The sequence below is a fragment of the Mus pahari genome, chromosome 3 (assembly GCF_900095145.1).
Source record: "Mus pahari chromosome 3, PAHARI_EIJ_v1.1, whole genome shotgun sequence".
NCBI classification, from domain to species: Eukaryota; Metazoa; Chordata; class Mammalia; order Rodentia; family Muridae; genus Mus; species Mus pahari.
The window spans coordinates 62,230,340-62,242,440 of record NC_034592.1 but is presented as its reverse complement, the minus strand read 5'-3'; the positions used below and the strand labels follow the sequence as shown (position 1 = coordinate 62,242,440).

Here is a 12,101-nt window from a genome sequence, read left to right as displayed (position 1 = left end):
CTTCTTAACAGTGAATGCATTGTAACCTGTTGGCCTCTCTCTCCCACTATCACACCTGCTCTGCCTGATGCCTGGTCTTCCCACCATGAGGGACTATGTCCCTCAAACAAAGCCAAAGCAAACTCTTCTTCCTTTATGTCCCCTCTCATCACATATCTTTGTCACAACAAGAAAAATAATCAGCAGCACAGTCCATTTTCTATTAAGTGGCATTGTCCGGGGGGAGGGGGAGGAGATGCTCCTATGTCGTGTCTCAGCTGTGTTGCTCATAAATAAGTTCTGAGAAGTGATCTGGGTAATACATATATATATATACCTATTATAATCATGCCTGGCTTCATATTTGAGCTCACTGCTCTGTTCTTTGTGGCTGTTTGTCTATCCCTGCAATGAAAGCACACAGTCTTAATGTCTACCATTTTACAATAGTTTGGTATTAGATAGGTTAAGTCTTCTATAGTGTTCAGTTTTAAAATTGTAATCTCACTGTATCCCAAGAGAGGGAGAGGAAACTCCTCTTCCTGTACTTCTCCTTTGTCAGGGAGGAAAGTCTCTCCTAAAAGGGGCTTCCAGAGTCTACAGTCATGATCTTTGGGCATGCAGGTATAAACTGATATTTACCGAGCTCCAAAAATAGAAACAATGAATGTCTTTATAGATAGTTCCATACCAAGATTAAAATCCCACTCTCTTGCTTCTCTTAAGTGTTTCAGTCCATTGATTTCAAGTGACTTTGTCAATTAGAGAACAAAACGAACCCCTTATCTGTACACTGCTGTCAACATGAGGAAATGCTTAGGCTCTTGAAGAGAATAGTCAGTTTAACCGTATCCCATCCTGGGGGCCGTCAAAGTGACTCTGTCACTTCTCTTAGCTTCCAGTTCATGCGCTTACTATTATCCCTGTGTCTTCTGGAGCTTGGGGGGAAAAGCAAATGTAGAAATTGCAGCCTTAGAGTCCTCAGGCACCATCTCAGCTTTGCTATTTCCCAGGGTTCTTTCTGTTCTGATCATCCTGATGGTGGCAGCTATTTCCTCATCCATTGTGCTAACAGGTACTTCATAGCTAAGCCCAGGACTTTCGGGCTCCTTTCTAGAGATCATTTGCTGAATGAAGCAGAGCTAGCCATGCACGCTGGCTTTCTATAGTAAGTCCTAACTCCTTGGCCTTTGTGTGCATACGTGCTCAGTGAAGCCAGTGGCTGGAGATATTCACATGTCCTCATTTGAGGGGAAGTAGCAGGCAATGAGTGTCATCTAGCCATTCTAAACCAGTGTGTGATTCCAGCCCCTCATTCATGGGTGTGTGGCTCCAGCTCCTCATTCATGGTGTATGATACCAGTGTGTGATTCGAGCCCCTCATTCATGGTGTGTGATTCCAGCCCCTCATTCATGGGTGTGTGACTTCAGCCCCTCACTCATAGGTGTGTGATTCCAGCCCCTCATTCATGGGTGTGTGACTTCAGCCCCTCACTCATAGGTGGATTACAAATACTGCTTCAGGCTTTCTTTTCCATCACCTTCTTCCTATTTTCCTGTTTTATTAAATTTTCTTTCTACAAGGGAGCCAACTTTTGTTTCATTTTTCTTTCAGGTGATTTTAGAGAACAAAACAGAGGGCATATTCTTAACATTCTCTGATAATCACCTAAATGAGCCTTTTTGCATAAACATGCACCCACAGTCAACCTCTAATATTAATGCATCATACATTAAACATTATATAGTCATATATTAACTTCCCTCATTGGGACTCAAACGTGCATTATTTTGAGCTACAAGCCACCTTAACTCACTTTGTTAGTAAGTGTCTATTAATGTATCAACTCAACTCACATATTGGTCAAGTCCCTGCTGGCCGTCTTTGATGTGTTCTGTCCTAAGTTTCTCATACTTCTAGATTTCTCTATAGCAAGTACAGAATCATCATGTTACAGCTCATGTTGCAAAGCACAGAGCAGTTTTCAGCCTTTTTCTTGCCTTCTATATCTGCACATCTCTGCGTTCTTTTGTGTCTGTGTTCACACATCACTCCTAGTTCTTCTGCCCTGGTGCTTCTATCACTGGCTTTCCTCATCTCTCACGTGGGATTGCCTCCTATTCCCATCTTTGCTTGCATATAGGGGATTCTCTTCAATCAACTATCAATGTGGAAGGCTACTACTTAACTTCCTAATCACGCACCTGCTTTTTCCTAAGCTTCATTTAATTTCGTGATTATCCGTTGGCTAGGCAATAGTATTCGACATTCAAGGCTCACCACTTCTGTTGCCAGGTTAACTTTCTGGTTTTCTCTCTTACCTATTCATCTCTCTATAATCAGTCTGTGAAGGTGTTTGGGTCTCTGCTTTTGCATATAGGGTCTCTGTGAAAAAACAAAGTCACTGTTAGTAAAGGAGATGACTTTTCAGGCTATTGCAACAGGGAGGAGCGTGTCAAAGAAAATGAAAGATGTTTGAGTTTTATAGGAGCCATGAGGTTGGAGAGCAGTCATATTTTGGAATACAGAACACTGCCTACAGGAATACAGTGCCTACAGTAACATAGGCACTTCTACAACACTGGTTGGAGGTTTCTTTATCAGAACTATTTTGGGCTTAGGGTTCGGATAGAATTGAACACTGCCCGCACAGTTCTCTTCGATCCCCCTTCCACACCATGCATTGTCGGTTTACTCTCTGGCTCAGCGCCCTTGAAGACTGATCTCTACACAGCACGATGCTTAGATTGCTTTATCCTCTGGCTTCCAGTTGAGTCCCACAGATTGATCAGCACAGAGCTTATGAAACAGAGGTGTTGCTGTCTCGTCTCACCCTGTTATAAAGGTGGCTGGGTTCTTCTACAATCCTTCCGATAATCTCAGCTCCCAGAGGAAACCAACAACGTCACTTCCTTCTTCCGTTCTCTCTGTGTTGCCTCAGATTTAGAATCATTAACTGTTTTCAGAGTCACTAGTCACTGGGCACTTCCCCATTCCCCATTATTTATTTTTACAGGACACACTCCCATAATTAGTCTCTTTATTGAAATAGGTTCCATTAAACTCCTTTGGTTTATTTACCATCTCCTTACTGCCAGATTAGAGTGGTCTAGTGCCTCAGACTGGAAAAACTACCTCACTGCTTGGCTTAGAGCAGTCTACACACTGCTGGGGCATAGTTCCCATGGTGATCTGATCATGGCCCTGCATGCTTGGGTCACCTTGGAGCATCTGTCAAGGTAGAATTATGCATCTGTAAATTGTTTCCTGATCTATACTGTACTACATTGTGAGTTACTTAGGACAGGACATTTATATTCCTTTCTACTTCCAGAGCCCATCACAGTGCCTGGAGCACAAAGTACGTCATAAAGGCTGACTGAGCAAACACATAAAAAGCTAATTAACATACAGGAAGAATTTGTGAAGAGAGAGGGTAGTGGATGAGCATTTTAGGCAGTCTTTGGCCTTTTTGAGTAACCCTCTTATGAAAAAAAATTTGTTTTGTTTTGTTTTTTAGTTTGGTTGTTTTTGTTTTTGTTTTTATTTTTTTTGAAACAGGGTCTCTCTGTGTAGCCTCAGCCATCCTGGAACTTGCTCTGTAGGCTAGGCTGACTTCAAACTCACAGTGATCCACCTGTCTCTATCTCCCAAGTGCTAGATCAAAGGTACGCACCACCACCACCTGGCAACAACAATTTCAATTGATGATTACTTAGCTGCACTTTTCTTTCTGGTGCTGGAATATCTACTTGAGTATAGTTTTGGTTCTGAAAGTTGTTTTTAAGTGGGAAGAACAGAGGAAGCTGACTAAGTGCCAACTGATAGATATCCAAGTTAAATAGACTTCTTCTCTCCATGGAGCCTCTCCAAAGAACAAGCAGGGGAATCGCAGGGGGATCTCACTCCCTTCGCTTGCCATCTATGGTTTTCCCGGGGTGCAGTCACCAGGCTGATCAAAGCAAGAGGAACTTCACTGACCTGGAAGCGGCTGCTGGCACTTCCATTGGAAAACCCTTCACGTCTCAATGTACTGGCGTGTCTGTGTTCATTTCCCACTCACGTGATAAAATCAGAATCAAGTTCGTGTAGCAGATTTTACAAAATAAATAAAACTAAGATTCAGACTTGCCTCAAGTCATGAATACTGTCACCTTTACAATGTGATCTCTGTCATCTTTATACTTTCGTCTGTTGCTGTTTGGTTATGGTTGCGGCAGCTTTGCAGACTTGATCCCAAACAGTTATCTATTCAAATGAATCTGTCTCTCTTTCTCTCCCTCGATCCCTCCCTCTCTCCTCTCCCTGTGTTCCCCATCACCACCAACTCTGTCTCTCGGACCTGTCTCTAGGATCTAGATCTTCTGCCTCAGTCTCCCTAGTGTTAGATCACAGAGGTCTACTGCTAGCTGTGCCCAGCTCAATTCATTAGACTTTGTATAGATTCATTTTAAAGCATAAAGACATGAAATTGTTATTAGAGACATGTCTGAGAGTGAGAGTGAAAAAAAGCACTATTTTTGTCCCCAGATGGTATGCCTAATTAAATGGTGTTTGTTCTGTGACAATCAGGACATGTGTGTGTCCCCACATATATTCCCTGCCACTGGCTTGGCACATAAACTTTCTATCACTACAGGTTTTTTTTTTTAGAAGATTATAATTCCAGGAACACCCCTTTCTGAATTAAAGATCAATTATATCTATTTACCATTAATTAATTTATCATTACCCTTTAACATTCAGCAGGTAATAACCTGGGCCACAGAAAACTCTAGTGGTTCTCAACCTCTCTAATTCTGTGACCCTTTAATATAGTTCCTCATATTGTGGTGACCCCCAACCATAAAATTATTTTTATCAATATTTTATAATTGGAATTTTGCTACTGCTATGAATCGTGATGTAAATATCCATGTTTTTTGATGGTCTTGGGTGACCCCAAGGAGGTCACAAACCCACATGTTGATAGCCATTGCTATAGAGCAAAGATTGCCAAATTTATTTTATGTAAAGGTTTATCTAGTAAATATTTGTGGCTCTGTTGCAATATAGTTTTACTTGGAACTATTTATCTCTATTGTTGTAGTAGAAAATGAACATGGCTCTGTTTTAATAAAACTTTATTTATAAAAACAAGTGGTAATAAGGATTTGACCCATAGGCTGTCTTTTGCCTACACCTGCTCTAAGTAATAGAAGACAAGCAGATGAGGTTACATCCCCAGGATTCTGCTACTTCTCAGTGAAATATTCATCTTGAATGTGCACAAAGGCCCAAGTATAAACGACGCGACGGCTTCCCAACAACTTGCGGAGGCAAATTTAGCTATGGTTTTAAACTTCAGGTTGGCCATAAATGACAGACTGTATACAGAGATCTTATGAGTAGGTCTGGGTCCCTGAATGTGTGGCTTTGACTTAGATTTATGGCAGTAGTAGAGTCTAGGCTGCACCGGAAACCTTCAAAATCAGACAGCCTGGATCCAAAACAGCTTCAGGCACACAATGGGCCCAAGGGTGATGTCTCAATGCCTCCCTAACTTGTTTGGCATACACCCATGTGGTTTTTGTCTCCAATAGTCTCATTGCTATACTTACTTATTTTATTACTCTCTTGATGGGACTCAGGCCTGCTGCTTTTTTATTCTTCCATTGTTTGCTGTTAGCTGTAGGCTATTAAGTGTTGGATTCCTCTTCCTTGCCATTCTTGTCCTACTCCTGAATAATAATTCTACACAACCTAGTAGCCCACATAAGGCTTTCTTATAAATATTTAATTTATGAGAACATTTCTATCCACATTTATGTATTGTTTCAATATTTCAATACTTCATTTTTTTCTAATTGTGTTCTATTCAGTACCAAAAGAACTTAGCTTTTGAGATCCATGGATGGTACCACATGCTTATAGTCTCAGTTTAGGAGGATGAAGAAGATGGGTGGAGTTTGAAGATAGTCTGGGCTACATGATAGGACACTTTCTCAAAACAACAGTGATAACAAAGCAGAAGATGTAAAAATGTAAGTGAACAAACATTGCAAATGCTTATGACATGTTCTATATGTGCAATGTCATGAAATGTATTCCAAGCAGAAAAGGAAAAAGAGAAAGCAAAACCAAATCAACAAGTTTTAATCTGAAGTGTGTTGTATGAAGGTAAGAATTAGATTAAAGAGCTTTGCTTTGAGCTTCTGAACAGCCAAAGGGAAAATTTTTTATAGATTTTATAATTCCCTTCATCTAGAAGAAGGAATCACATCAGGGCACCAAGAAAAGAAAGTCTGATCCTGTGTTTTAAAATTAAAATTATTTTATTGAGAGAGAGAGAGAGAGAGAATGAAAGCATTGGACCCTGAGATTATTGAGCCTGAGAAGGTCATTGATCTGCCATCTACAAGCTAAAGAACAGGGAAAACTGGTGGTGTGCATCAGTTCAGAAACCACAGAGGCTAATAATGCAAATGATGGTCTGAGACCAAAAACGGAACCAGCTGTACCAGTGTCTCAGGGCAGAACAAGACGGACACCTGAGCTTAGAGTGAACTCACCCTTCTCCTTCCTGTCTGTCCAGACTCTCGGTAGTGGTGATGACCTTTGTCCAATGTATTGATTCAAATACTAGCCACTTCCAGAAACATCCAGCAGTAATGTATTGCTAGCTATCTGGGCATCCTTAGGCCAACCAAGAAGACCAATTCATCATTCCAAATGGTGTTGAAGTTTAGCAGTTGTGTTTATCTGATAGCACGCTGCTTTGTGTGGAACTTAATAATCACTAGATAATTCATGTTTAAATAAAGCCCAGCCACTATCAATATTTGATTATGACTATTTTTTCCTAAAGATACAGGAACCTAAAAATTATTATGTAAATAAATTTTTATGTACATAGTTTACATTGTTTTTAAAAAACACAGTCTACAATACTATCTATACACTAAGGCCTGAGCCTTAGTGTATAGAATCTCAACTGGGGCTCTATCACAAAAACCTAGTTGGGCATCCATCTATTTTGCTAACTTTCATTTCTGTTTTTTGAGAGGTCATATGACACCATGCAGCCCAAGACACTCTGCACATATCCCCTAAATCATAGTTTGATGTGTCTCAAAGCACCATTCTAAATCATGTTGTTATTATCTAGCCGTGCCAATGTCTCCTAGTACATACACTCATTTATCAGACATTTCAAGGATTTAGAGGTTTCTCTCCCGAGAGCCAGGGGCAAGTGTGAAGATTACATTCTCTCTCTCTCTCTCTCTCTCTCTCTCTCTCTCTCTCTCTCTCTCTCTCTCTCGTTCCCCCCCCCCCGGTGTACATTCATGCAAGTAGAGTACAATGTCAGCTTTTACACCTCAAATGTCACCCACCTTGATTATAGAGACAGTGTCAGGGTCTCTCATTGACTTCATTGACCTGGGACTCAACAGGTAGGCTATGCTGGCTGGCCAGTAAGCTGTAGGAAATATGCCTGCCTCTGTCTCCACAGTGCTAGAATTACCAATGTTTGTCCCTTTACCCAGTATTTTTATTACACATTCTGGGGAGTCAAAAATAGGTCTTTATGCTTATGTGGCAAGCGCTGAACTATCACCCCAGCCCTAAATTCTGTATTCATGAATCTTCCATCTGATTTTTTTTGGAGGGGAGGCAAGTTCTATATGTAGATCTGGCTGTCCTAGAACTTGCTATATACACTAAGCTGGCCTCAAACTCAGAGATCTGCCTGCTTTTGCCTCCAGTGTGTTGAGATAAAGGTATGTGCCACCCCACCTTGCACATTATAGCTGATTTTTAACATGGCTTCATGGGCTTGTTTACCATGGGGTAGCAGCAATTGGAAAATGTGTGCCTATAGCTCTCTCTTACAAATGAAATAAAATTTGAACCTTTTACTTTTATTTTGTTTTAGGTTTTTAGGGTCTGATGTAGCTCAGGCTGGACTTAGACTCCTTAGTTGACCTCGGACTCTCTAGGAGTTCTTGAATGTCTCACCCTTCCCCATACCTCCACTCCCAAGTGCTAGAATTCCAAGCATGTGCCGTCATATTTATTGTATGCAACGCTAAAGAACCAATCCAGGGCTTCATGTTAGGCAAGTTCTCTACAAACCAAACAACAGTCTCCAGCCCTTGGCCTTGGTTTTTGCTTGTTTTGTTTCTCATCATTTATTTCGTTTAGGATTTTTTGTTTTGTTTTGGGGGTTGTTGCTTTTCGGCTTGTTTTCATTTTAGTATTTTTAAATGCTCTTCATTTATATTTTAAGAATCAAACATTCTCAAGTTCTATCAAGAGGTATTTATACATCTTATATTCCTTGTGATTCTATGCCTATGCATCTGTAGCTTAAAATTTCTCATTCTATCTTATAAAATGCTTCCAGATAGAAAATACATTTTAAAAATATCTTAATTCTCTTTATTCTTGGGACATTGATTCTTAAAGTGTAAAACCAGTGCATATTTACAAGCACGTGCACACACACGGGGGGGGGGGACTATAATTACAAATAAATATAAATAATTTTTAAGAGCCCCAACTTTGCAAAAATATAAAGTAAACATGTTGAAAATGTATTGAATTCATTAACGAGAGAAACAGAAAGTTGGTGACTGGTTCTAGAACAGAGACTACGCAGGCTAGTTTTCATGTCAGCCGGGCACAAGCTCAATTCATCTAGGAAGGGGAGACCTCAATTGAGAAAATACCTCTATCAGACTGGCCCTGGGTAGATGGTTTCAGGGTATATAAGAAAGCAGACTGAGCAAGCTGGTAAGCAACACTCCCCCCATGGTCTCTACTTCAGTTCCTGCCTCCAGGTTCCTGCCTTGAGTTCCTGCCCTGACTTTCCTCAGTGATAAGAGTGTAGCCTGCGTGTTGTGAGCTGAAATAAACCTTTTCCTCTCCAGGTGACTTTCGGTCATGGTATTTTATAACAGGAATTGAAACCCTAAGACAGGAGTTGAAACAATGCTAGCCCAAATGGCTACATTACACAGATATTTCTGAGTGATTACTGTCATCTGGGCCAATGCAGTCGGAAACACTGGGCTTTGATTGTCAGCTGCACAACAATTACATGCTTTTCTTCTTGCATAAAATCCATTTACATTGCTGACAGTATTTCAAAAGTTAACACCTTCCCTGACAGAAATTTTAATGTTCTATAAGTAGTAAAATTAAGTCATAAATTATTATTGCTGATATTAGAGAATTCAAACTTATTTACTGGGTCAGAAAATGAAAAGATATATTCTTCTTGATTTCTAAAACCAGAAAAAATTAATGATATTATATCAATTTATTATTTGATTAATATTATATGGTGCCAAGCCAAGTTACTTAGTTACTTTTAATCTGTGTTTATTCATGTTTGAACACAATTTATAGTTAACAAATAATTGTGAAATGAATTTTAAAATATTTATTTATTTATTTATTTATTTATTTATTTATTTATTTAGAGACGTGGTCTTACTGTGTAGCACTAGCTGACATGGAAGTTGCTATGTAGGGCAGACCAGCTTTGGAACTCATTGAGATCCGCCTGCCTCTGTTTTAGGAGTATTGGGATTAAAGTTGTGTACTACCATGCTCAACATAGAATTAAGGTTTCTAATGGCAGAATATATCTGTCTATTTTGCTTTTGAGCACATCATACATACATAATTAACAGATGCAATCCTACTTGCTCTTGCTGATGAAGGCAGACTAAAGCAGTGGGTAAATGGACCATTGGAATCAAACCAACATGGTTTGAATCTCAGGTCTACAATCTACTGTCTACACATCTTCCTGCATAACCACTTAACCCCTCTAAGCCCTACTTTTCTCTCAATAGTCTGGGAATCATCTACTTAGCTTAACATCCTGTACATCCATATGCAAGGATTGGCTATAACTTGCACATGCCTCGTTTGCAATAAAATGGCAGACTGATTCCTACAGAACGGTTTTTATTTTATTTTATTTTATTTTATTTTATTTTATTTTATTTTTAGAAGAAAGAACTTGATGCACTTTAGGCAAAATAATGAAAATAAATTACAAATAATGAAAGACCGAGCTTGCAAGCCTAGGTACAAAATAGCTCTGGTCAAGTGGTGTTGGTGATGTTTGCTACAGAAGAAGTCAAGCATAAAATGTGAATTAGACCTTTCTTCTCTTCTCTTGGGATCTCCCCACTGAAATGGCTCTTTAATCCCCAATTATTGTAATGATCATCACAGGGATGAAAACGGTTATTGCATCAGTTGGAACTGTGGGGGAAGCTTTAATTGACTTGGATTTGCTGTCTCTCTGTATGACACAGGTGGTGAAGTTTACCAAATCCTTTGAGCTGATGTCCCCAAAGTGCAGTGCTGATGCTGAGAACAGGTAAGGCTCATGGGATTCACACTTGTCTTTTGATGTTCCTTGGCCCTTGATGTTAGCTGTGTCGCATAATTCTTTGAGGATAGGAGTCGTGTTGCTCTGTATCATCAAGTGAGGCCACTTCTCACTTTTCTGAAAGTCAGAACTTGACTAAAAACTATTGGTGAACAGTGGGTGTGAACAGGATACATCTTCCCTGCCATGTGTTCATCAGACAAACTTGTAGGATGAGGTGTGGTGGCACTAGCCTGTTAGACTAGCTGCTTGGGAAGCACAATCAAGAAAACCCCAAGGTCAAGGCACACCATTGCTATGGAATAAGACCAAGGGTATCTTGGGAACCTTAGTGGGATCCTGTCTCAAATACTGAGGTGGTTTAACTCAATAACTGAGTGCTTGCCTGGAATGAGAGTCTCTGGCTCACTGCCAGTACCACAGGAAAAGAAGAGTGAAATTTAATACTTGTGATACATTATAATCTTGCCTGCAGACTTTAATGTCACCCTCCCCTGAACTTTGTAATGGTTTGAGAATTTCAGAATTGCTTTGCAAGGAGTATGGAATAGCCATGGGGGAAGCCCATTTTCTTCAATCACCAGCTTTTGGTTTTGTTTTACATCAAGCATTTGATACCAAACATCTAATATTGAAGCTGTAAATAAAGCTAATTTTTCATAGTCCCTAATTGTTCAGAAAACACAACTTTCTGCTTCATTTTGACCTCCTTGCTTGCTCACATTTGGCCAATAATATTTTCTCCTGACGAGAAAGGTGAGTCCAGTAGTTTGTCTCTGTTGGCATCTTTGAGGCTGTCGCAATAGCAGTGAGGGTTAGAGACATCCCCAGAGTACCTCTGAGGTTTGCACTCCTGGGAATAGTGGCTGGGCCATTACAAAGGTTGATTCTCTTGACGTTGATTCATCTCCAGAGGGAAGGGTTAGAAGTAGTGAAATTAAGAAAAATGCAAAGATTTAGAAAACCATGGGTCAGATGCTGAGGGCAATATGAGGATACCACTCCTGATACCGATACCATTCTCAGTAGTGCAATCAACTTCCTTTCATCGTGTGTCAAGTGTGCTGACCGTGTGCTGACTGAGAATAGGTGCTTCACCTCCCCCAAATCTTTGGAAGAAAGACACGGTTAACCCTGTAAGGCAGAAGAGAAAATCAAAGGTTGGCAATGGCCTAGCTAACCTCAAGGGTCAGGTTGACAAAGCCTAGAATCACTTGAAAAAGAAATCTCAGTGGAGTTATTTTCTCTATCAGGTTAGTTGTGGGCTCATCTGTGAAGGACTGTTTTAGTTGTCTACATTGATGTATGTGAGCCCAAATCACTGCACTTGCCTCCACCCCTAGACAGACAGTCCTGGCCTATGTAAAAGTGCTAGTTAAGTACAAGCAAGTGAGCAAGCAAGAGAGGGAGCAGAAAGCAGCATCCCTCCATAGTTTCCTCTCTAAGCTACTGTATGAGGTCCTGCCCTGGCTTCCCTCATAACAAACTGTGACCCCGAAGTAAAACCCAACAGAATCCTTTATCCCCAAGTTGTCTTTTGGTCAAGAGTGTTTCATCAAAGTCATGGAAAGAAAACCAGAATAAGCAAGTTTAAGTCACTCAGTGAAGGCCCCGTGACCAACAAGAAGTAGCCTTACACCCACGGACAACTCTTCTGCACTGTAAACTTTGATTCTGCTGTGACATTTAACTTAAAATTCCACAACTGGTCCCATATAATGAATATCT

The 12,101-nt window shown here is 40.3% G+C and overlaps 1 protein-coding gene across 1 annotated transcript in view; it reads left to right on the top strand.

Annotated features, from left to right (window-relative positions):
* Positions 1–12,101, top strand: part of Pde11a (phosphodiesterase 11A) — a 342,530-nt gene that overhangs the window by 123,390 nt on the left and 207,039 nt on the right. The window contains exon 5 of the mRNA XM_021192546.2: positions 10,297–10,361. Within this exon, the coding sequence (XP_021048205.1) occupies positions 10,297–10,361 (65 nt within the window). The remainder of the gene's footprint in view (positions 1–10,296; positions 10,362–12,101) is intronic.